Source organism: Drosophila subpulchrella, chromosome 2L, assembly GCF_014743375.2.
Source record: "Drosophila subpulchrella strain 33 F10 #4 breed RU33 chromosome 2L, RU_Dsub_v1.1 Primary Assembly, whole genome shotgun sequence".
NCBI classification, from domain to species: Eukaryota; Metazoa; Arthropoda; class Insecta; order Diptera; family Drosophilidae; genus Drosophila; species Drosophila subpulchrella.
This window is the reverse complement of record NC_050610.1, coordinates 8444413-8471533: the sequence shown is the minus strand read 5'-3', so window position 1 is coordinate 8471533 and position 27121 is coordinate 8444413. Positions and strand designations below refer to the sequence as shown.

Genomic DNA, 27121 nt, shown 5'->3' with positions numbered 1-27121 from the left:
AATGATTCAATGATTCAATGATTCAATGATTCAATGATTCAATGATTCAATGATTCAATGATTCAATGATTCAATGATTCAATGATTCAATGATTCAATGATTCAATGATTCAATGATTCAATGATTCAATGATTCAATGATTCAATGATTCAATGATTCAATGATTCAATGATTCAATGATTCAATGATTCAATGATTCAATGATTCAATGATTCAAAGATTCAATGATTCAATGATTCAATGATTCAATGATTCAATGATTCAATGATTCAATTATTCAATGATTCAATCATTCAATGATTCAATGATTCAATGATTCAATGATTCAATGATTCAATGATTCATTGCTGCAATCATTTAATGATTCAATGATTGAATCATTTAATGATTCAATGATTCAATGATTCAATAGTTCAATGATTCAATGATTCAATGATTAGCATCTATGATTTGACGACCTGATTCTATGATTCGACTTAATGATTCGATTCTGAGATTCGATTCTATGATTCGACTCTATGATTCGATTCTATGATTCGATTCTATGATTCGACTCTATGATTCGATTCTATGATTCCATTCTATAATTTCACATTTGATTCTATGATTTCGACATATTAACTCCTGCTCTTCGTTTTCGGTAAACATATACGGTAGTAAATGGAAATGGATCAGATATAAGATATAAAAAGTTAATGTAATTAGTTTTTAGTTTTCTTAAAATCGGAAAGCTCTGTACATACAATGCTCCCACCGGAACAACCTGTAAGGGTATAAAAATTACGGCGTGCCGAAGTTAGCTTTCTTTCTGTTAAACAAATATTTTATTGATAATTCCTATGAAAGCCATAGGATATAGTTGTCTGATCCGGCTCGATGCGACTTATATACTACCTCCAATAGAAACTCGACTTTTGGGAAGGTTTCATCCCGATTTTTGAAAAGTAAAGTGTAGCCCAGAGCAAAAGATAAGTTCAACTTTTATTTTTATGTGAAACTTTTTATTTCATTTCAGTTTTGTATTTTTTTTGGTTTGTTTTGTATGTTTAAATACTTATTAAAATTGTTTTTATTTTTTATTTTTCGTTTTTGTTGCTGTGTGTTGTTAGCGTCTGCTTTTCTGTTGTTCTTTGTGTGTGTGTCCGTGTTTTTTTGTGATTTTTCCGTTTTGCTAAATGAAGTTTTGCGATTTTTTTGAGATTTTTTCTTTGCGACGGTATATTACTATATAGTAATTATATAGATAGATGCATGTATGCGCTTGAGTTGGTGTGTCTGTGTGTATGCATGTGAGTATGTGTGTGAGTGGGTGAGTTTGGCCTTTAGATGAGCCTTAGCTTTCTGATCGTTTTCTATCGTTCTGCATATCATTTCGTTCTTTTTGCTTATCATTTCAATAATATTTGTTAGGAATGGAAAAAAATTACAAGCCATAAAGGTAGAAAAAAACTTTACAAATTACATTTCCAAAGAGCACGAGGAGAGAGGGGGGAAGAAAGTGATGGAGACGGGGGCGTGAAGAAAGACGGCGGAAATGGTGGCGGTGTCCCGTCTATTTACAAAAGTATTTATCCTCGAATCGCTGGCAATAGTCGCAGATCAGCTGGCAGCACCGGCCATTATTGAACCGACATCGGCACTTCTCCACCTGCTTGACCACCTGTGTGGTGTAGCCACGCCCACAGCACAGGGTCCCACAATTGTCCGGATGCAGGCACTGGCGATCCTTGGTGACCGCGCAGTAGGAGGGCGAGGTCTCCAGATAGTACAGTGTCGTGTATTGCGATTGCTGGGGCTGCAAATGGAGATTTTAAAAAATTCTTAGTGGATGGAAATTCTTCTTAAAATATGATAATAAAAAAGGACGTCTTATAAATCTCCTACAGTAATGCTATAAAAAATTAAAATTGATAATAAAAAAGGACGTCTTATAAATCGCCTACAGTAATGCTATAAAAAATTTAAAATGGTAGTCCCTAATACTGCAATCAAAATTTAAATCCATCATATGAGAAAGTTTATGGATTTTTAAAGTAAATTTTCAATGAGATACCTAAAGCTTTATCTTGTTTTCTTTAATTTGATGCATTTCTGAACCTATTCCTAAGATTTCCAAGAGGGAAACTCACTTTCTTGCGTCGCTGCTTTGGTTTTTTCATGCGACTCGAAGATACTTGGCGCATGGATCGCTGGTTAGGCGCTTTGCGGATGGCCTCGTTGTATTTCTGCCTCAAAAGCGTGGCTGTGGCATTAAAGTCGGCCATCTTCTTCCAACAGGTCTTCATCGAACAGGAGCCGGAGACGCCATGGCACTTGCACTTGTCCATCATCTGCGAGGAGACAGCCTCGATGCCGACCTAAGAAAAGAGTTCAATTGTTAGTTTCATATTTTCTATGATTTTAGTTTTGATATCTTATACAAACTTACCTCTGAGTCATGTCGCAATATCTCGCTGACCTCGTCCCCATCGCCGCCACGCAGATCCAAGAAGCTGCGTGTCACCCGCTTGCCGTGCTTCAAGTTGTCGTTGCATCCGCCCCACTGAAAGTCCTGCGCCTCCCGATTGTGTTTCTTGGGGCCACAGCTGCACTTGGTCATCCTTCCCTCGGCACAGGCACGGGCTATCGAGTGGGTCATCGCGGCGGCCGTGAGGGCGTGGACAAAGGCCGTCTCCTTGTAGAGCTTCTTGAAGATGTTCCGCTTGCCACGCGTCTCGATCGAGCAGTTCCACCGATCGTAGCGGAACTGCTCCTCGCAGTGGGTGGTGGCCAGGCGTCGGGCTTCGCTGAGGGTTCCCGGCAGCCCAGTCTCCTTGCGGCACTGGTGGTTCTGCCGCCTCGTGGCAGGCATGTATCTGCAGGGACCTCCCACTTGACCTTGCGACGTGAACACCGCCATCACCGTGTGCTCCGAGATAAAGTGTTCGCTAAAATTATAGAAAGTTAAAGGTTTGATTAGAAAAATCAAAATTTTTATAGGATAGTAGAAAATATGCATTCAGACACAACTTTTGGTTTCGCCAACCAAAAAAATGTATAGTTGACCTTCCATAACATAAATAATACTTATTTTAATAAATTTTCAGATTTGTTTATCCATCAATCAATTCCAGAATCCTCCTCAAAAAAATTCGCATTACATTTTTTGTTAATAAATAGCAATTTGTTATGCAAACACTAAATAGTTTTTATTTTTACTGTCAAAAAGTTTTGATTTTACAAATTGTAGGTTATTTGACAATATAGCGACACCTACCGCTGGTTTTCAGAACCTCAGAATTCTACATGCTTTGTACCCACCACTTTTGCGGCGCCATCTATCGTATCTTAGACCAACTATACCATAAAATGGAACGGTTAAATTACCTTTTCAACGTCAATTTGAATTTATAAGACCTACCAATCTCCGATTTTTTAATAAACCTCTTTATGTTTTGAAAAAACTTGAAATTATCAACGACAAGCTTTATAGCTCAAACAACCGCAATTTCGGATCCTTAAACTTTTACAGCTAATAATCGCCCGTCATATGAGGAATTTTTATTTGATTAACCAACAGTTACCACATATCTGAATGCGTTTTTTCTTATCAGCTTTTTACTGATTCGGCTTCTAGGAATGACAGAATTTCTCTTGAATTGGTGTCCCATATAAACTCCATTGCTATTTATATTTCCAGTTATTTCGAAGTTTATTATGAGAGCGTGTTTTTTATTATTTCCAAAAGAAGCCGCCGCTTCACCTTCAGCTCACTCGCTTCCTGTCCAGCTTTGGTTATCATTTTGTGGCACCGGCACCCACTCCGCCTCGGGGCTTTTGGAGTATGCTGATTTGCAGGAAATCTTAAATTCTCATAAAACTTAAGTGCATCGTAAATTGGCGTATGAGTAACGAGCTCAGCATATCTGCGGCTATCGGACTATCTGACTATCCGACTATTTCCGTCTCCGTCTGCGCCTCGAGGCACCGATATTCCACTTTTATTCTCCGGTTCATCTGCCTCAGCTGCTCCCCATTTCGATCTCAACTTTCCCCACTCAAAGTCTGTTAATAATATTCCATTCCGATTTGTTCTACATTTACCGCGTGCCCACTTTATGTGAAATTAATTTGCCACATTTTCGCAATTAATTAATTAATTGAATGTTTGAAATGTTTACAACTAGTAGTTTGCTTGGTTTTTGGCTACACTTGTGGCATTTGTTTGGATCCCACGAATCTTTGGCTGCGGCTGGCCAATTTTTATCTATTTATCTCCCGCTGTTTTATTTCGATATTTGACGTAGTTTTCGGCTTGATTAAAATATCATTTGGCGATTGACGGAAAATCAGACTGGACTGGAATTCAATTGGGTGGTCTGGATAGGCGAATGTATTTTTTTTTCTTTTTGGGATGCGTTGTATATTTTTTTTAAATTTTGTTTTATTTATTATTGAATGGGTATATTGGTAGAAAAGTAGTATTTCATTTATATTGTCATGAATTACGATTATAAAATACAATAGGCAGTATTTGCTCATATATCTGACATTATATGCCCCAATTATTATAATGAAAAAGGTTGGGTAAGCTTTTTATGATAAGTCGTTAGAACGTTTTATAGAAACATGAAAACTAAAACTTATTAAAGTTGACACATGTCGATCTGTAGATCTCTCCACTAAGACCCCTTTTGAGACCTTTGCTTTGCCCCGGCCAACACCCTCGGGGTCTTCAATTACAGCTCAAAGGCCATGTAAGTCGTCATGTAAGCTTTGTATTGTTATCACATCCGATTTGGTTGTTGTTTCTGTTGTTACGGCAAGTGCAATGCAAAGCGCATTAGGCCAAAGCCCAACAACCCATGGCCCCCACTCCCCTTCTGCCCATTTCAAGTTTGGATAATGTGTGTCGTCTTAGCCATTGAAAACATTGAGGAATTACAAGCCGTAAGCCCAGAAGAGAGTGGGTGATGGGAGGGAAACTCGCAGATAATCCTTTTGACAAAACGTTTACGGGGGCCAAATGGACAGACAATTAGCAGGGAAAATGGCTAAAACAATTACTTCGGCCAGGGGGAAGTCAGCACTTTAATATCACGAGTTTTTGGCCCCCAGCTAAGCACTCACATGCAAAAGATACAGATTCGTATCTTTCAGATACAAAGTAGTCGAAAGCTATTAAAATGGCCACAAAGCAAAACAAACTGTGAAGAGTTGGTGGTTAGGCCAAACAACAAATTGATGGACAGACGGACGGATGTGTGACAGCAAACATGTGGGAGGGAGAAAAAGATAGCGCCGTAAAACAAAAGTGTTGATGGATATTTTCCTCGTGCGATGATGACGCTGAAGTTGTGTGTTTCATCTGCTGCTGCTGCTGCTGCTGCTACCGCTCTTTTGAGTGCTCTTTTTCACCCGGTTTTCCCTCATTTTCCCTGTGCATTTGTGGAGATTCATCAAATTTTCAGAAACGTAAAATATTCAACACACACAGGTACCCCGGCAAAGCACATATATAAATCCCTTTGTGCTGCGGCAAAAGCATTTTATGGACTTTACAGTTTTTAGTTGCTGCTGATGTTGATGTTGCTGCTGGCCCAAACAGCATAGCAAATGTGCAACAGCAACAGGAGGCAGAGGAAGCAAATGCAGCAGTCAGCGATTGAAAGCAGTTCGAGAAACACCAAAAATACACATGAAAAAAAATACAGTACATCATAACGTTTAATAATTACCAAGATACTTGTAAAAATAAATCAGTATGCATAGGGTTAGTAATTTATTAAAGTTTGTAAAAATAAAACTATTTACACAAATTAAATTGAAAAATTAAACAAAAACAACCAGTAAAAATCTTAGGAAATCCATTAAAAAACATTTTTAATAAACAGAATACCCGAATATTTCAGGATTTTAAAAATCGTTGTCCTATGCATTAAAATGCATTTATTGAAAATATTTTTAAACCTTTATTTATATAAGCGGAATATTTATTCATACAACAAATGCTGATATCATACTAGTAACACTTATTTTAGAACTACACTTCTCTCTCTGTAGAAGAGGATAAAAACTGAAATCAACCCAGGCAGGCACCCATAAAATCTTTTTTAAAGTAGCATAAGCATATCGAAAGCTGAAAATGCTCTCTCGACTTGAACTTTTTTATGGACTTTTTACCATTTGCATTTTATTGCCAAAACATAAATGCAGCTGCCGGCCACGCACAGTTTTGCCCCACCCCTCCACAAACTCTCCATCCGAAAAATGCATTGCTTATTTTTAAAACATTTGACTTGCATTGGGATTGGGCTACCAACTCTCCAGTCGATTTCTTTTCTGGGTGGCGAGAAAATGTTTGTTTGTTTGCTGGTCGCTTTGTTTTGGTTTCCTCTGTTTGCTTTTGGCGTAGCTGTCGCATAATTCACCCCAGCCCGAAACGTTCAATTAAAACGCAAGTGCAAATACTGTAACCCAATCGGATCGGAAAATTGATGAACTTAAGCAAAACGCGACGCGGTCGGTTGGCTTTAATTGATAGCTGGCAAATGAAGCAGAAGGCGCTGGATTCTCTGATTTTCCGTTTTTGTGCTTCTTGCTTTTGCTTTTGCTTGGCTGCTTGCTTGCTTGCCTAGCAAGAATGGGGCCAATGAGGCGTCATTTCTATGGGCAATTTGCTGAGAGACAAGCAGTTTCTCAAATACTATATGGGCACAAACAATCGTTAATAGTGGCGATCATTAAGCCGATTTGCATCGTGAATATTTGAGAATAATCTCCCCTTATACACAGAAAATCGTACATAAAATGTCCAAAATTCTCATTCAAAATAAACCATTCAAATATAAAATAGGGAATATAAACTAACGATTTTTATTTAGAATCTAAAAATGTTTAGCATCCATAATGTTTGTCATGTTTATAAGAATTGGACCACATAAATATGAGCCTAAAATATTTCTCAAATTAAATTGATTTTTTTTCTCTGCAGCACATTGTGAAACTTTTAGGAAGGTTTAAGTTTCCGCTGTACCCAATAATTGCCATAACTCTTTTTCAATAATTCATGCGGACCCCATTTGTTTGGCTTAACGGCTTAACAGTGTCGTCTCCTTTTGTCATTTTGGATCTTTTAAAATCTTCCGCTGAGTCCGCTTCCTGCACCTGTCAGCTTATTTATTCATTCGTTTTATGGCACACGAAACACACTTCAAAATGCGTTGTAAATATTGCGCTTAAGCCGCTAAATTTCAAGCGGTGAAGGCGGTAAAAGCAGACAACATCAGGCAACATGAGGCAACAGCAACAATTGCTGTCAGCAAAAAAAAGGGAAGCAAATTGCAAGCGCGAAAACCGCAAGACAAACGTCCGCCCCTTCGGGAGAAATCCGCTTTCCGTTTATTTTTCCAGGACGAGGGGTCTCTAAATGCTGATGTATGAGATGTTGTTGTTGCCGCCCAATTTCGGCAGCGTTAAAACATAAAATATGCTTCCGCTGCTGCTTCTTTCGAACCCCCCAATGAATAATGTTTGTTGCAACAGGGGAAGGGAAAGCGGTTGCACTGAGAAAAACCATAATATTAGTTCTTAAGTATATTTTGAACACAAAACATTTTGTTCGTATTCAAAATATGTTACACTATCTGATACACCATTCATTTAACAGCTTAAAAAAAATACAAATAAAAAACTAGCAAATATTTTGGGAGCAAAGACAGGGCTAAAAAGTTTTAAAAAGTAAAATGCTGCAATAACATTTTTTTTCTCATGTTTAAGACGTTTTACCTAACCTTTTAAAATGTGTTGACCCTCTATTTGCACCGAAACATTGATTTTTAAGGCATAATTTTCCGTCCTTTTTACGTCATAATGTCTTGCAATTTAAAAAAAATCGATCTGTGTTCTACGATTTCTTATGTGTGGTAAATTGAAAATGAATATGAATATTTAAATGTTTCAAACTGAATTAAAGAACCCTGTAATTTTAGTTTAAATCAAGACTATATCTAACCCATAAAAGATGAAATGGACCGAATTATATATGTTACTCGAAACTAAATCTCCATTAAAAACATGTAATTATACCCGTTACTCGTAGAGTAAAAGGGTATACTAGATTCGTCGGAAAGTATGTAACAGGCAGAAGGAAGCGTTTCCGACCCCATAAAGTATATATATTCTTGATCAGGATCACTAGCCGAGTCGATCTAGCCATGTCCGTCTGTCCGTCTGTCCGTCTGTCCGTCTGTCCGTCTGTCCGTCTGTCCGTCTGTCCGTCTGTCTGTCCGGATGAACGCTGAGATCTTGGAAACTATGAGAGCTAGGCTATTGAGATTTGGCGAGCAGATTCCTGAGCTTCTTACGCAGCGCAAGTTTGTTTCAGTAGAGTGCCACGCCCACTCTAACGCCCACAAACCGCCCAAAACTGTGGCTTCTACAGTTTTGATGCTAGAGTAAAAATTTAAACTGAAATTAATTGTTCTCATCAATACCTATCGATTGATCCAAAAAAAAGTTTGCCACGCCCACTTTAACGCCCACAAACCGCCCACAAACTTCAAAAAACCGTAAATATGAACGCGGATATCTCGGAAACTATCAAAGATAGAGTATTGGGATTTCAGATTTAGATTCCGTAGCCTTGTACGCAGCGCAGGTTTGTTATGCGAATATGCCACGCCCACTCTAACGCCCACAAACCGCCCAAGCCTGTGGCGCCCACAATTTTTATGCTAGATAACAAATTTTAACTGAAATGTATTGGTCTCGTCAATACCTATCGATTGATCCAAAAAAAAATTTGCCACGCCTACCCTAACGCCCACAATGTTTAAATCTGTCTTCCGCCGGTAGGTGGCGCACTTAAATCTCGCTTTGCTGCTTGCATATCTCCATTTCCCTTTGGTCCCTTTAGCTGAGTAACGGGTATCTGATAGTCGAGGTACTCGACTATAGCGTTCTTCCTTGTTTTATTTACATTTAAGACCATATCTTCATTATAAAATATTTTTAAAATTACAAATAAAGTCTTAAAAAAATTTGCGGGTAGCCAATAGTCCCCACATTTATTTCCAGTGCTTGTGGGTGGATGTTATTGTGGGCCAGAAATAGTCGGTGGTTGTTTTTCGGCTGCAACTCGGCGCTTCATCATAAAAAGCGCATCCTTTTGCCCAGCTCCCTGCGCCGAAGATTATGGTCATCAATTTTGGCATCATCCAGCAGCAGCAGCAGCGCAGCGACGACAAACAGTTGTAACCGTTAACAATGTCGCTCCCCCTCGGCAACATCAGCGCAACAGCAACAAATGTGCCCCCCGAGAGTTTGGCACAAATTACAAAAAAAAAAAGAAGCCCAAAACCAAAAACAAAAAAAAAAGGAACGCAGAACGGTAAAAGGCATTTTTATGGGCTGGCTCATAAAATTTGTGCATGGGATTTTGGACTTGAGCAGTAAGTAGACAATAAAATGACGTCGCTACTTTTTGGATTTTTAATAAAACGTTGCGGCAAATGATTAAAAACAAAAAGCAGGCAACTGCGCAGTAGCAACAGCAACAGCAGCAGCAGCAATCAATTTATTTGCCCACCCAGAAAGCGAGGGTCGCTCGGCCACTTGCTCTTCCGCACTGGAACTCTATTTTAGTTTTAAAAGCATTTTAACGGCTTACTTAGGGCTCACATATCCAGCGATGTTGCTGCCGCTGCGGTTTATTTACTCAAAAATCGTTTCTGTGGCAAAGAACGGAATCGGAAAATGCAAAAGCAACGTTAAAGTTTATCATTAAGCAGCCGAAGCAGACCAAAAATGCCATGTTGCTGCTGCTGCTGCTGGCGGAAGCTGATGTTGCTGCTGCTGCTGTTGCTGCGTGTGCGCCATAAAAATGCAATAAAAATCTTTACGACACATTTCGCTTGCAACCCTCACATTAGGGCACGCATACAGGGATATATAAATTTACCTTATATATAAACCTATATAGATTTAGCCACACTTCACACCTAGCAGCAACTGCTGCTTTCTTTCTGGCCCCATGTTGCTGCCGTGCAGCGATGTTGCTACCTTAGAGCAACGGCTGCAAGCCATTTTTATGCCCAAGCAGTTAACGCCATTACCTTGGCCACGCCCCCAGGCCGCCTCCTCTCGATGTTGCAGCTGGAAATTGCTGCTGTTGTCGCGGAGTTGCTGCTGCCGCCACCCGCAGCTTGTGTCATCAGCAATGCTTAGCTGGCTTCTGCTTACAGCTTTTTATTGGGCTTTCCTGCATTTGACAGCTTCATTGTGTTGCATAAAAATTGAATTGTAATTGCCAGTTGCAATTTGTCCAGCAGCAATTTTGCAACATCATTGGCAGCCACATCTAATTGGCTTTCTGCTTGGGCGGCGCTTTTTATGAGTTCGAACAAATTTGCTTTCTCTTGAAATATAAGTATCTTAATGAAACTTCAGATGGTAAACGAGATACTTCCAACCTTTTTTTGAATTCCGATCCTATGAGGTTCATATTATGATCCAAAAAACACAACAATATCAATACTTGCGATATCTAATAAAAAAGTTGTACCTTAAAATTCGACCTATTTGTTAACTTTTAATTTAATCGGCTTATAAATAACCTTTTTTATTCGATTTTTAAAAGTAAATTAATAACTGAGATATGTTCCTCTAAAAGACATTTTTTACTTAGTCTATAATATCTGTTAAGGAAGACTTTTAAAATAAAAATATCAAATAAGTGAGAAAGTTTTTACAAAACTATGAAAACATTTAAAATATTATTAAAAAAAATTTCCTTACTTACAAAACGGAAGGACTGTGGTATACACAGTAATATAAATTAATATATTAATTTGTACATCAGCTTAAATTGTTGAAAAGGTGATACCGTGTGTATTTATCTTTAATACTTCAAATACTTCAATTGGTGATAGCACTTTAAGGTTTGGTTAGGTGATTTCGCTCAAAAAAGTACGTTTTGTGACACGCTAATTTGCAATGAGCAACATGGGTGTGCTGTTTAAAGATAGTAGCCAATCTACAGGAAAAATCCTCAGAGATTGCAGTCATACTCCAATTGTGGATGCCAAGCCTTTGTTCTTGCCACTGAACCCAGTAGCAAGTTAGCCCAACCATTGCATTTGACATTTATCATCCTTCAAGAACGCAGAATCCGCTTCATTAACCATCCAAAAACTCCACCTTCTTGCACTCAATCTTCGACTGCTTGGCGTTGCAGCTTCCGCTTGTTGTTGCCGCTGCAACAGCAACATCCATTGCATGTTGCTCTTTTCCTTTCATTGAATACATTGCCAAACTATTTTTCAGCTAATATTAGATGGTTCCGTTGCTGTTGTTGGTGCCGCGGCTTTTGTGGCTGGCATTTTCTCGTTTATGCTTCAGTGGCATTCCAGCTATTTGTCTGCATTTCTTCTCATTTTCGTTGGCCGCCATAATTTCTCCAGCATTTTACAGCCATTTGTTGTTTTTGCGCCAGTGCTTTCCCGCTCTTGAGAATTTATCAGGTAATTTTATGAATAGCCGGAGAATATTCTACCAAATATAGAGATTTTGTGACTAATTTATGAGATAGCCTCTGCCATTCCAGAAATGAACTTCCAATTCCCTCTAAATGAAGACTTATTTATGGAATTGTCATAACATTATCTCTTCTCTGCCGGGCAATTAAAATTAATTGCTGGCATTTCGGTCTTTGCATTTCCCGCTCTTCTATAAAGTTTTCCCATAAAAATTGCCAGCGAATAGATTTAAATTAATTTTTCTGGCAATTTTCCTTTTAGCTCCAAGGCAACGACCACCAGCGGGGGTACAAAGCTTAAGCTTAGCTATTAATGATTAATTTGGCGACTTGGCTTGACTGTTTGTTGTACACTACAAAAAATGTAAAGAGTACATGGTAAAAACATCCCTATATTATAAATTCTTGTCTAAACATTTTAAAATATCTCTGCGAGCTAGAAATAATTCTTAATTACTTGTTTAGATGAATACAAATCAAGAATTTCAAATTAAAGCTTAATGATATTTTAAAAACCAAATTTATTTCGCCAAGTGTACTTCGAAAAAAGGTGGAGTAAGAGCTTTGAATAAAAGACTCGCATAAAAATTAAACATCAACGCGAAACGCAATCAACATTAAAAGTTTGCGAGGGAGTCTTGGCTTACATTTTATTTACTTTCCCATAAAAGAGAAACGTACGGGAATAAACCGATAAGAACCCACTTCCACGCCCAGAATTCCGACTCAAACTGAGAGCCATGGACTCCAGACTCCGTTTTTCTGTGGGATCCACTCAAATGCGTTTCGCATAAAATGCGTTTTTATGACCATGACGAAAAAGCGATCCTGATATCACACCCCGAGCAGGCCCACGAAGAAAGGAAACCCGGCTTTACTCTCCACACAAAAACACAACCATCATCAGCTCATTTCCCTCGAATGGGAAAGCGGGGGAAAAGTTTTGGGGAGGGGGCGGGGTGGAAAGCGTGGCCAACATTGCCGCAATGATGTATTAATGTACGGTCACGTAAAGCTCATAAGATTTTTACAAGCAACCCTCGCCTCGACCCGGCTCACAAAATGGCCTTGGAGGTGGTGTTTTCCTATATGCACCACAGATTATGTATGGGTGGGACTGAAGTACCATCGCGCACATTCCTCGACTCTTCCCCAGCTCTCCAAGTTGTTCATTGAGTGCTAATTAAGCAAAAATCCCGCCCCACAAACGAGGCCAAGTTGGCGCCATATACACAAAAAAAGAGATGCCACAACCAACGGGCCACATCCACGCATAGAAACTGATTCAGATTCAGATACAGATACAGATACAGATTCAGATACACTTGCAGATACATGTACATTGGACAGCCGTACCAGAGATAGAGATACAGAAAGGTCTGTGCTTTATTCTCTAAACAAATCAAATGCTGCCACGAAGGCATTCAATCAGTCGAGTTCACTTGCTGGCAATGTTGTTGTTATGAGGTGATAAAACAAGTTCATGTTGCACGGATCTCTTGCCTTCTGGCATCTTCTGCTCTAGTCTGGTTTGGTTTTGTTTTGTAAACTTTACAAATTCGATTATTGCCCCATTAATCGAGAGTAGTTTGAAAGGTTTCGACTCGAAATGTATCATTCCGGTTAATGAAAATTAATGCCAGAATAACAAAAAGCATAAACAATGGCAAACAAGCTTGAGGCCACAAATCAAATGCATTTTTAAACATGAGAGAAATTGTGGAAATGTGTTAGGAAAGTTGTTGGTTTTTTTAGGGAATGTCGCACTCTGTTGAGATTCTCTAAAAATACTGTTACGAAAATATTTACCCCATCCCCAAGCCCATTTCTGCCACTCCATATTCGGTTGCCATCCGAATGAGTTGGACGCTTCCGTTCGTTGTTTTCACTCATCATTTCAACAAATCTAAGCCAAACAAATGACCAAACACAGCCGAAAAGTTGGGTAGGATAGCTACACTGAAAGAAATTATTTTCAATTTCGAAGGTATTTTACAAAATGTTATATACAATTTAAAACCAGCTTTAGGTGCGGCTAGATTATTAATTTATTAATTCAATACTCATTAAATTCAATAAGAAAGATTAGGATTTTTAAAAAAGTGTGATAGTATTTATTTTTGATAAAGTTGCAATATAACCTTATGATAATAAATATGGTAAGTGCTGAATGCCACAAAAAAGGAGAACTTCTTTAAAAAACCTGAGCAATATTTGAATATTTTTTTTTAAATGCTCCTTAAAATGGTATTGTAGTATTTGTAGTTGTATTAATTCAAAGCTTTATTTTAAGCACCTTATGCCTTAAATAAGCTTTTTTTTCCTTGAGTGTAATAATTTTTTTGAAAAAAACAAGGAAACTGCGAATTTCGGAATTAGAAAAAACTATTGCTGTGACCACACAAAATTCGCTGGTTTGCTCGGCGTATTTTGCCAGTCGCCTGTCAACGCCAAGAAGCGCTTAAGCATTATTAATCGTTTTCGAAATGAACTGTGCGCCATGATAATGAGCAGCGAAATATGCAATGCAAATGCACTTGCTGCGAAAAAGAGTTTGACAAACCGATATGGATGTGGATATGGATGTAGATGTGGATATGGCGGGGAAAGCCGAGGCAGGAGATCCATTGGCATCTGCTGTATAGCTGCTGCTCTGTTGGCCAGAAAGGCAATTTTGCATAATTTCCGAAACACATGTTGCCTTCAATCATGCGAGAAAGAGCAGCATCGGAGTGGCAAAGGGATGGGAATGGGATGTATGGGATATGGTGAAGCGCCCTGAGGGCACATAGACAAATTGACTGAGTGACTAACTGACTAACTGGCTGGCTGCTTGACTGCTCGACTGCATCTGAATGCTGCCTGTTGAATTTTACCCGGGAATTGGCAGCCGGGAAGCAAGTGAAAACGTAGCGGAAAACATTTTAATACTAATTACAAAGAATTTGTGCCGCCGCCACTTTTACTTGTTGCCCTCTTTTGCGCAGATACCCTTACTAAAAGTAGCAGACTTTTGGTTAAAAACATAGGTTCCTTTAATACTCAAAGTATTTTTATAGATACATCTTTTAGCTTAGTTGTCAATAAATAATTATAGTACCTATATTTAAAAATATCCACTAATAAAGTTGATTACTTTTTAATCTTAACTACTACTGTTAAGTTTTTGGTTTCTTAATGGCTCCAGAAAATGTTGAAGAAAATATTAAAAATAAAATATTTTCCCTCGTGAAAATTGATTGGAATCGATGCAATACTAGAATTTATTTAATGATAATACTGGGAACATTTAATGTAAAGTAATATTATTATTACTAGGTATTTTCTCCTAATAGCGCGAAAGTTGCAAGGGATTATGTTCAATTACTGTTCACTGAGTTTTTTACAAAAGATAACATATTTGCTGATGGAATTATTAAGTACATAAAAACACATTCTAACCGAATTCCAACCGAAAATATCTAAAATATTTGAAATGTTTTATGATATCTGCCTATCTTTGTTATTTAGTTATTGGACCTTAAAGAGCGCATAAAATATTCGCTGATTAAGTGCACTTTTCCCACAGCTCACTCTCGCTTTCTGAAACTTCTGGCTCCGAGGGTCGGGTTGCCAGTTGCCCCCTTTTGCATTTTTTTCGATTTCCGAAAATAAATGTTAGCGCATCGCCTGCGGCACAGGACTGCGTTTTAATTGGAAAACACAGAGAGTAAAGTGGAGTTCCCAGCTCCAGCTGTTGGCTTTCGTATCTTTATTTTGCTTTTTGGGACCTCGAAGGCGGCGGTAAAATCGCTTTAATCAAATCGTTTTATGACAGCGCGCGCTCACTCGTTGCGGAAAAGCGGAAAAGGCGGAAAATCAGAAAAGCCGACAAATGACACACACAGACGGTCACAAAAGACACATGAACGTCATTAAGTAAACACAATTGGATGGGAAATTCTGAGCATGTGTGTTTGTGGAACGCTGGTGGCAGGTGAGTTTTCCCAGTTTGACATTAAACGCGTGTTAATTTCATTTAATTTGGGGCATGATTCGCCCCAAAGGGGTGGGGCAAAAGGGGCGGGGCAAAAGGGGCGGACGGTTCAGACATTTACGGTAAACGACCCGTCCGTATTTCTGTTCATCCATCAACGCCCCGATCGCTCAACTCGCCGTGAATTTTCCCCCAACTGCATTTGTCAATCAGCGTTTCTGGGCAGAGTTTTTCCTCTCAGTCTGCGGCATTTTCATTCTTTCTCCCTTTCTAGTTTTCTTCTTGAACTGACATTCAAGGTCCATCATCTCTTTTCCTTGCTCTGCTATTTTGCTCTTGAATTTCGCCTGTGCAAAGTGAAATTTTTTGGAGGGGTCCCAAGGGAGGTACATCTACCCATGGTATATGGTTTGTGTCTGGGCGATCGCACAACGCTTTGTCAAGTGGATATTTATGTTTCGGTCTATGATCTAGAAAACTTGAGATGTCAAGTGGGTGGTGTGGTCTAATGATTTGTGGACGGGGCTGAAAGTGCTACCAGCTAATAGGAAAGTTCTTGGGGGTTGAGTGGGATGTGATATTTCGGAGGAGGGTGGACTGATTTAAGGCCCTATCGGGTTCCTTAAGACATTAGGCTGGTTAATTTGTCGGCTTTTTTAATACTTTTGACATGTATTTTGTTACGAAATAGTGTTGAATGGTGGTATTTTTCGTTCTTCGTCACATATGTTTTAATTTTAAAGTTTAGATTTAAGTTCTACAACTTTGTTTATAGTTTAGTTTGGATTTTTTAGTGTTTTGAAATATGTATAAGTAAAAACAAAAATTCGATTTTTATCAAGAAAAATTATTTATTGTTCTTAAAATCTTGTAATAAATATAATTTTTATGGCATGTAGATACTAAAAATTTGAATTCAATCTTAAGAAAAAAGTGTTCGATATGAGTCTTTGAAATAAGTTAATCTTATACTTTGTAAGTTCTCTGAAATGTGGGTAAGATTTAAATATTCTAATCTACCCAAAACTAACCAATTTTTTCACAGAAATGATTTTTTTTCTGTATTCCGCCAGATTACGCCCCAACCTCAATCTCAGCATATCCATTTCGTTCTATCCATTTCATCTTACCCCTCGTAGAGACCACAAATTGAATTAAAATACCAAACATGTTTATTTTTTCGGGGTAGTATTCAATGATGATGTCGTGCTGTCGGCGGCTTCTTTACTCAGCTCCTGTTTTTTTTTATTCTTTTTCCACATACTCCTCATTTCCATAACTGTTTTCGGTTGTCTGATTGGCTTGGAAAAAGCGAAGATGCTTCGGTTTACTTGGCTTTTATTTTGTTTTTATGTCGCCGCCGTTGTCGCGTCTTTTGTTCAGGGTCAAATTGGCAATTTATATCGATCTGGGGAGCGACTCTTCCCCTTAAAAAGAAAAATAAAGAAATGCACATTAACACCTACAGCACTCGAGGACAAGTGCATCAAGCGGTTTCATCTTGGTCACACCTCTGGAGCATCCGAGATGAAAGCAAATAAACCCGGGAGGCGGCTTGGCTTAGACCATTAGGCTTGAAGCCTGAGCATCAATTAGGTTTAAAGACCCCGCCAACGATGTTTGACGGCATGCCATGACTCTTGTCGCTAATTTGCGCAAATTATGTGCCGGGCCTCTTAAAGTACCGCAAAGTGAGTGCCAACAGCCCAGCAATCCCAGCCAGGAACCAACCATCCAAAACTCCAATTATGTCAACAGCAACCGCAGCAGGCGCAACATCAAAGCCCAGCCAGGCGGCTTGTCTTACGGCTCCGCACCTCTCTCAAGGCACCAGAAAGCCGGGAAAGTGGGGAAAGCCGGGAAAGCGGGGAAAAGTGCATGGGATGCCGCCACGCGGACAACATGTTGCTGCGGGACAGGTTGCAGCAATATTTTCACGGGAGACAAGATATATTGATTCGTAAGGGCTGAAATAATATACCCTTAAATTTTTTATTTTAAATAATTCATTCTTTTATTTAAACTATTTACCAACAGAGAAAAAGCCATAACGAAAAAATGTCTTGACCTTAAATTTTGGTCATATATCATTTCTGTTGATGCTTACATTATTCACTTTATGATCTACGATTTCAAAATTTTAATTTGAAATTATTTTTAGATTTTATTTGCAAATTTAAAAAAATTATAATTCTAGTTTATCCTTATCAGTAAGATATTCTTATAAAGAATTCATTTCAAAGTGCATTGAATTCATAATATTAGTTCCTAACCATTTAAATGATACTTGAAAAGAAAATGCGTTTTTTCTTTATACCAAAATAATGATCCTAAAAGATTTAAAAAAGGTAAGGTATAAACAAGTAGGATATAAGGATTTCTTATTTATTTTTTGTTGCAAGGCGAACCGAATAGAATATTTCTTTAAGACAGCTTTCCTGCTTCAACATATCTTTGTATACTTATAAAAACCATTAAGCTCATATAAAATGTAGAAATAAAGTCAATTTAATTGGGATAAACATCTACATTAATGTTTGCTTACACAACTATCTCCCAACCTGACCATCTTGTGCAATTATGCCCAAACTCCAGCCATTCTTTAATAAATATTTTCCCAACAAAACCGAAATGCCCACCACTCTCCAATCGCTTGCGAAAGTAATCATAACCCGAGCAAAGGGTTAAGTAAACAGGAACGTCAACGCTTTGTAGGTTAAACCGTTTAGGCAGGATGTACGAGCATGTGAGTGGAGCAAGGAGGGGGTTTTTGGGGATTTGTGACTGCAATTTGGAGTCGCCAACTGCGTGTGGCAAAACGCTTAGGACCCCTCTTTGATCTCTCTCCCTGCGACGCTTTGATGTGCGGTGCGTGCCTCAAGGTCCACAAAACTTCAAGGTCCCAACTGCGGGTGTGTGTATCCGCATCTGTATCTATGGCTCGTATCTGTAGCCACATCTGTGTGTGGAAATTCGTTGTTTGTCTTTGATGCAACTTCCTCAATGCGCTGCCAAACGGGGAAACAGGGAAAACTGTGGTCCAGAGACGGAGACAGTTAAAAAGATGGATGAAATGGGGGCGAGGGAGCAGGGTCCGCGGCAGATGAGATCAAAGGCAACTCGAAAAGCCATCACGCTTTTAGACACACGACCAAAACACGGCAAACTCCGAGAAATGAAATAAAACAGAATCAACCGCATCTTGCACTTGGCTGCCATCTAAAACAGCATTTGTGAATGCACTCTAAGAAAGAACACATAAAATTAACATAAAGTAATGGGCTTAGTTCCACCGAGGGGAATTATATTTAATATTTCTTAAAATTGGTTCCAAAACACATCAACATTAATAGAAAAATTTAAATTTAAATTTTAAAATTAAATCTTTGAATTCTAAAAATCATTTTTGGGTAATGTTGTTTCTTTTTAAAGAGTGTTTTTATTGCAATATATATCGAATTTTGCATTTCCAAATAATCGTCTTATATATTTACTTGTCAGTTTTTAAAAATCCTCAGTTAAATATTTCTCCGAGTGTGCAAATGCATTTGTATCTGTAATCTGTTTCTGCATCTGCTCCTCGAAGTTTGTCTTACTTTTTACACCTTTAAAGATGTGTTTTGTTATTTGATTTTAGGCTTCACGCTTGAATCGCTTTGGAATTCGGTTTTTGAGCTGCCTGATTTGTTTAAGTCATTTGGGCGATTTTCTTTACGCACTTTCCGATGATTACATGAAAATGCATTTTTATGTCATGGGAACGCATCGCTGCGGCTCTCAAAACCAAAACCATTCTATTGTTGTGGCAGTTGCAACCCTCGGAAATGCAGTTTCTTTTCGGTTCTCCCGAGTTGTTCATCATCACCGGCATCGGCACAGAATCATCGGCATCTTGTGTGCTGGCATTTTTATTGGGTTTCATCATGGCCAATTTATGACTCCGATCCCGCTTTTGTGTGCCTCGTCTGGCAGCTGCTTTTTGTTTAAACTTTTATGGCGCAGCTTTAGCTTTTCCTTTTGCCCGCCTTTCATTTCAACAAAAGGACATTCGGCATAAAGGAATTTACCCAAAACGGGGGAAAACTTATTCACAAAAAGTCCAAAACGAAGACGAAGCCGAACCCCAGTTTATCATTAAGAGACAAAAACCACAGCAACGGAAATGCCATCAGGAGTTGGAGGAATAAAAACGATGTCGAGAAGCAGTCCAAGTTGAGAGACAACGGCCTCATAAAACGCAGCCATCAAAAGCGACAAAATTAAAAAGTTCAAATGGCAAATGGCAGGCAAATTGTTGGCCGTAAAATTACTAGAAAAATCTACGGGAAATATTTTTCTAAAAACAACGAAGTGGCAATGCTTTAACTGAGGGGAAAGGTAGAAAAGCTAAGTCCTAAAGAGATATGTTCATTCAATAAGTATATCAGAGGCATTTAAAGAGTTATTTATTGGTATAATCGTTGGAATTCTTCGATTGTTGAATATTCAATTGGACTACTAATATATAGGCTTATCATGACGATGGGAAATTTTGAAATAAAAATATCTGCCTGTAAAATATAGTATAATAGAAATAGAATAGCAAAAAAATCATAAGTCTTTGGGTTTTAGGATTAAATATTGGTGAGCGCAATTAAGACAATATCTTTCTAGATAGAATGTGTACTTTTAGAGAAATACTCATATAAGTTTTTTGTTAAATGAATAAGTTAAAATGCTTGTATAAGTAACCAATAATAAGTTGTATTAATTAAATTTTAAAATATTAATTATATTGAAAAAAAAACGTAGAAAATTCATTTATTTCTTATTATATAAAATCAGTTTTTATATTTGGAAGTCTGTATTATTTTTTATGATCTAAAAGTATCCTTTATCTTATGTTTTAAAACAAGAGTGTCAGCATAGGTTGAACTTTATTTTTTGTCTGCGTCTAGGAACAGAAAACATTAAACTGCCAATATACGAACTGCCTTTAATTTGGTTTTTCATATATACCAAAGTACAAAATCCAGAAGACGTCCAGCAGCTGCTACTCGTGCTGCATCTCCATCCCATTACCAAAATCTTAACCTCAAGACCCGCCGACATTTTCATTGTCGTCTTATTGAGACAAATAAATTTCGGGTGGTGCCACATGGCGATGCCAACTGCAGTCGTCGCAGATTTTGCCTGGATATTTTTAATTTTGCGGCGAGAATAAAAAACAAAACTTTGCACATAATCGTTATCGTCGATGCTGAGAGGGAAGGGCCCCCCGGAAAAACCCCTCGACTTGACCATAATTTGCGGCCAAAAACAAAGGCTTTTCTTGGGTAGTGGAAATTAGCATTTTTATGCTTCCGCCAGGGTTACACACAACTTCAACTCCAACTCCAACTCAAGTTAAACTCCAACTCCGGCACAAATGATATAGTCGGAAAGTTTTTATCCACAACAATGGAAACTTGCACTCATAGTTGGCATAAAGACGTCCAATGAAGTAAGGACATGAAAGCGAGGACATAAAAGCCGGGTGGGGCAACCAAGGAAACGGTAAGTAAGTTTTAATTACTCTTTGACAAATATTTAAGTTCGGGAGTTCGGCAGTTTGGGAGTTGCCAACGGAGCTGAAGGGAGGGACTTTGTCTTACGCACAATTAAACAGATTTTTGCCGCTTGTAAGGCAAATGAAATCACAGAAGAACAGGACGAAACAATGCCAGTCTGGGTTGCGGATTTGGGTTCGGGGGATTCTAATACGGAACTCAGATCCGGTGGGGTTGTAACAACATAATTTTGCGCCGTATAATGTCATAAATGTCTGTTAACAAAACAACAACCGACGACGGAGAACGGAGACGCAGACTGTCAAACATTATTACATTATTTGCCTTTTGCTTTTGGGTTTGTCAAAAGGCTGAAATGGAAACCAACCCCGTGGCTTCTATTTGCCCGTCTCTGGGATTTCTGGTTCTTAGATTACCAGCTCTCAGTGCCAGATCAACCCTGACATGGGAGATTAATTGCGCCAGTCTTTTCCTTCCTCGAGCTCCGGGCAGAAAGGCCAGAACCAGAACCAGAGGGAACTTCATCATCGAGTGCCCCCTGACAGCAATTATTAAATTTTCATTACATCCCCTAATCAGCATTTTGTGCATATTGATTGTGTTAACAGGCGTCACGTAGTCGCTCCAGTCTCGTTCACAATTTGATTTCCAATTCGGAGCGGGGAAATTGATTTGAGAGCCGAGTTTGAGATGTTGGTGAAGGGTTAGTGATGTGATTGCTGGGCTGGCAAAATGGTTTAGGCAGGTGTTGAAGTGGCTGGCTTGTGGGGGAATGGCTTTTTAATAGGTTCAATTCACTGAAGACCTAATCGATATAATTATGGAACTCGATATGGGCTCATTAAAAATGTCCATACTTAAATAACTAGTTTTTAGTGATTTAATAAAGATATATGGAAGGTGCCATGGTAAAATGGGTCTTTAAATAATTTCTAAGCAATTGCCAAGAATAAAACATCAATGAACAATTCGAGATCAATCAGTTTTCCATGTTTTACTTATCAGAAAATTTTTTTTTTTGGATTCCGAATTGGAGCTCGAAAGGAATAAGTATAAATGGACAAAGACTTTCTGGAAATTTAATAATATCTTTGGAAATAATAAGCATACAAAGAAGAAAATAAAAACTTTTTTTTTGCAAAGAAAAACTAGGATTTATTATTTTTGTATAAACTTTAACTTGGTAAACATAAAATTTTGATCCGCATTTAAAAAAATTGCAGGTACTAACAGAATTAAAATTTGGAATCCTTCCCAAAAATGAATAAATAACTTAAGAATGATTACGAATGCCTGAATGATTATATTTCCTGAATATGTCAGTGGAACACGGCCCATGAAAGAGTTACGGCCCACCAATCATTGCCTAAACCAACGTCATTAAAGCACGAATGCAATCCATAGACTTCGAAATCAAACCCTTGCAAATAAGTTCCGTATGTCTTGGGAAACTTTGAGTGTTGATTTGACTTTTGCGAGTCGTGCTGACATTTCAAATCAATAAAGTCGCACTTTGCACTGCCACCGGCACCTGGTCGCAATTACGGGGAATTCGGAGGGTCGGGTCGGCTAATGGGGGGACACACACGCATTACCATCCAGTTTATTGGCAACCAGCAAACGGCAAACAGCAAACGATGTCTTGCTCAAATAAGCCGATTAATTGTAATCAAGCAGCGCGTCTAAATGGACACCGACTGGCCATTCAGCTGGGCCCGGAACCGAGCGGAACTGGATGGTCTTTCTGGCTGGGATCCCCTGTCTATCGATTTCTGTCGTCTGGCCGCTTGGGTCAATGCATGTGCTCGCAAGGAAATAAATAAATACCTAAAAAAAAAAAGAAAATAGGAAGGCAAAATAAGTGAAACACTTTCTACCCCAGGCAAGTGTTCCAAGTGGAGCCTTCCCCCACCGGAGTTTTGTGTAATAAAAAGAATTGCCAATTGCGAAAAAGGCTTCAAACTTACACGCACAGAAAAATCATGTTCTAAATAAAATCTTTTCAATTATTTTCCCAAATTTATATTAACTTTGGATTTTTCTTCTAAGAACCCAATTTTAGTTCCATATAGGCGTGGGACTTTTTATTTTTTCGAAATAATAAAAAACAGTGATCACTTTTTCATTAAAGTCTAACTATGTTTAATTCATTGGACAATCGTTTATTGAAATTTGTTAGATCTAAGCTGCTCATCTTAAAATCTTGTTTTTTATTATCAACATTTGTTTTTAAAGAATGTATTCAAGAAAATGTTACACCATATTCAATTGAGGCAAAAATAATATTCATATAAATTTTAATAAAATACCAACGATTTTAGGCATACACAGTATTCAATGCATTGGTTTAGATTATATAATAATTTATGGTTTATATATAACCACAACAAAATTATATATAATAAAATTAATTTATTTTCCCAAAGGGAAATTCCAATCTTTTTTAAAATATTCATGAGCATATTCGTGAGTCATGAACAACTTTGCAGTGCACAATCTCATCCCTCCTGAGCCCAGGATATTATGGGGTTTTCCCCTTTTGTTGGGTGGTTTTGTAATGACAAATAATAACTGGTGGTCCTGCCTGTTGGCCCCCCCATCCCCGTCCATGGTTTCCCTTGTCAGTGGGCAAATTAATGGTGAAGTGTAAGTAAAATTTACGCTTTGCCACCGCAGCTGCCCCTGCCCCTCCCTCTCCCACCCCACAAGCCCCTGTGGTTCGCATCTGCTAATAATCATAAAAAAGGCGGCTAGCAGCATTTTGACAACCGACAAACCCCACAAATGCAGCACCCCCTTTTCAGAAGGTTTCGGCTGACAGCCGCAGAATAAAGCAAAGCCAGCCGAGAGGAGCACCAGCCGCCAAACAAAACAAATATAAATAATTTTACTTTATTGTTTAAGCCCGGCTTGGACCCTCATTTATTTATGTATGCTGCATTGCAACTGATTAGCCGAGCTGAAAAGGGTTGCCAAGTGGCTGTGGCATGCCGACTGTTGCACTTTTCGCGGTGTTTTTATTTATTTGCCTTGGCAAGTAACTTGCCAGATCAAAAGACCGCGGGGTAGAGATATACACAATTGAAAGCGACTCGGTTCTCAGAAGATCAGGAACCGATTAATAAAATTTTCCACCATAATAAAGACATTTTTCCGAAGAAAAGCAAACAGGAAATGAAAAATATTGATTGCGATTAACAATTTTGATATTTTCAAGCTTTTTCTACCTCTACATACTGAGCTGTTTATTTTTAATAATTTATAGACACTTTCTAAAAATTCTAAGCTTTCTAAAATTTTAAAGAAATTTTTTTTTATATTTTAATTTTTTATTTGAAATATTGCTTTTGGTAGTAGAACATTTATAAGTTTATTAGTTCACCATTGTTTTTTTTTTTTGTCAAATTTGATATGGTTTTTTTAAGAAAATAGACAGCTCAATAAATTAAAAAAAGAATATACCAACGATGTACAAAAACTACGCCTCTCTGACCTTGTATTAATCTAATTATATTTTAATTAAAGAACCCTTCATTTTTCTTATTGCCCATGGCAGGGCCCTTCAATTTACCTAATTACCAACATCTGACATGCTCTAACCATAACTTCTCGATTTTTATATAATCAAAGTTCACCGAGGGCCATGCGGCTCATTCAAGAAACCAGAATCAGAATCTCGAGCGAATCAAAGTTCACTCCGTGGGTTAAACTCGAACATGTAGGCATGTTTTAATAATTGCGAACACAGAATATAATTGTAAACGTTGATTGTCCAACTGGAGTTGGGGGTCCAGAAAAAGCCATATAAACAGCGCCCATAAAATGCGGCGACTGCAGAAATGCTCGTAGGACAAAACAATTTGATGGCCGAGTGAAAGATCTCAATCAATTGATAATATTTCAGTTCAATTAAGAAGGGGGCAATAGCTACAGATTGACTCACTTGTAAAGGCCTTGCTGCATATCCATGTTATTAGTGCCGGAGCCGATTCCTAGGCCCATGCCGCCTGCACCTCCACCTCCCAATCCGCCTCCGTTCATCATTGTTCCGCCGTATCCCAGATTTCCAGGTAATCCCTGGCTACCGGGCACAATGATTCCCAACTTGGCCAGTCCCGCCAAGGCGTGTCCATGGGGATGGGAGCCCAAACTCCCGCCATGACCGTGGGGCGATGGTAATCCCATTCCGTTGCCGGGAACTCCGAGACCAACTCCCGAATGCCAAGGGCTTCCCATGGAGCCCACACCGCCTCCAATAACCGAAGGAACACTTGACGTACTGCTGCCCAGTTGATTGATCATGGACCCGCCACCCGGTGAACTATTCACCACCTGGCCAGCATTACCGCCCATCAAGGTGTTCAGTATTGTGCTGTTCATGTTCCCATTGTTCAGATTGTGATTGCTCTGGTGTTGCTGCTGGTGCTGCTGATGTTGCTGATGTTGCTGGTGGTGTGTTGCAGGATTGCTGATGTCGAGATCGCCGTTCTGGCCAACCATCAGCAGCTGATCCTCGTTCCGCATCTGGCCCAAACTCAGCTGAGTGAGGATCATTAGCACAAATACTCCCGTTGACGATGGCATTTCTACTGATTTATTTTATTTAACTTTGTATTTTTTATCAAAGCGGTTGTTGGTGAATTGTGGATTTTGCTAAATGCGTTTTCTATAGTCTACTTTTTGGCGTGATATATTGTGGATGTTTTGTGGTAAGTACTTTAGTTAATAAATTACTAAGTGCTAAGGTTCTACTTTATTAAATATTTATTACTTTAGCTTTATAATTAGATTTACGTTTTGTATGCTTGTCAAAATGATTTCGGTTATTATAAAATTATTATGTTGCCGTATAAAAATTGTTTAATATTCTATTCGATGCGGTTTTTGTTTTGTTTTTGAGATTATGTATTTTGATAATTGCATGAATTTTGTTTTGCTTTCTTGCGTAACTTATTTTGGACTGCTTAATACTTTTCGTTTGATTTCCACTCGCTTGTTTCAGGCTACTACATTTTTGTTTTTCTAGCTTGTTAGTGGATTGAATTGAGTAAAACATGAATTTTTTCACATTGGCACTTCAAACGTTTTTCTTTTGTTATTACAGCGGCAAAAGATAATTTATTTGCTCTGGCGATGTGCGTTTTTCCGAGTGGTGTTTTCCTTGAGGTTTCCTGGGAAATCGGAATATCTCCGATCGAAGAGCGCTAGATCAAAAGGCGTAGCGATTTTCCCCGCCAACCGACGATCGAGCGTTGGGAAACCCGTTTGGAAGTTGCTGATGTTGCTGCTGCCGTTGCAGTTGCAGTTGCAATGATTGTTGCTGACCGCCAGCGACGCCGTCGCCAGTGCTTCTTTATACCGCCGATCCATCCATTTGGGCTGTTTAAGTTCGGGGGTTTTCCGCTGCACATGAAAAGGCGCCGCCACGCATTTAAGGAATTTTCTTTGGGCCGGCCGGCCGGCCACTAGCCACACGCACTTACGGCCTACAGATCACAGAAGTTATCACACACTACGGATTGGGGCGGGGGTGATCCACTAGATTTTCCCGCTTCTCTTGCGGATGCAAACAGTTTTTCACGCTTTCCCAACACTTTGGATTTGGGCGAGTTTCGCTTTCGACGGGGGAGTCGACTGACTGACTGTTTGTTTGAATCTGATTTGGGATCTGAACTCTTGTTTTTCAACCACCGCGCCACACGTGCGTCCATCAGCTCGTTCGGCACTCGACTGAATCATCGACAGCCGACCGTCGTGTGTTGCCGTTGCCGATGGTGTTGCTGCTGCTGCTGGTGCTGCTTCTGCTGTTGGTGTTGCTGCTGTGCCGTTGCTGTTGCTGTTGCTGCCGTGATGTTGCTGCTGCTGCTGCCTGTTTGGTGGCCCTTCTGATAGGCAAACGCGGTCGTGGCCGGCGCATGACGAGGGCCCGAAATGCGTGCGCAGCCAGTGACAAACTTGCAACATGTTGCATGTTCAATTGATCGCCGTCACAATATATGGACAACACTTCATTAATTATGGCGACAACTTGTCAGCCGTAATTGCTCCGTGGCTAATTGGCAGGGAAGTGCCTCTGGGTT

General features: G+C 39.0%; 1 protein-coding gene across 1 annotated transcript; it reads right to left on the bottom strand.

The window, feature by feature from the left end:
• Positions 1 to 1079: 1079 nt before the first annotated feature.
• LOC119548505 (protein Wnt-4) lies at positions 1080 to 26755 on the bottom strand. The gene is made up of 4 exons (XM_037855785.1): positions 24985 to 26755; positions 2430 to 2928; positions 2131 to 2358; positions 1080 to 1796 (listed from the first exon to the last, which is right to left on the bottom strand). Exons 1-4 carry the CDS (start codon positions 25623 to 25625, stop codon positions 1554 to 1556), a joined length of 1611 nt encoding a protein of 536 aa, XP_037711713.1. The 5' UTR covers positions 25626 to 26755; the 3' UTR covers positions 1080 to 1553.
• Positions 26756 to 27121: the final 366 nt, after the last annotated feature.

Excerpts from the sequence above, each read along its gene's own strand:
- LOC119548505 (XM_037855785.1), bottom strand. The coding sequence starts at position 25,625 with ATGCCATCGTCAACGGGAGTATTTGTGCTAATGATCCTCACTCAGCTG. Across the intron at positions 2,359-2,429 it reads TATTGCGACATGACTCAGAG|GTCGGCATCGAGGCTGTCTC; the intron begins GTAAGTTTGTAT and ends CTCTTTTCTTAG. Across the intron at positions 1,797-2,130 it reads CAAAGCAGCGACGCAAGAAA|CCCCAGCAATCGCAATACAC; the intron begins GTGAGTTTCCCT and ends CTCCATTTGCAG.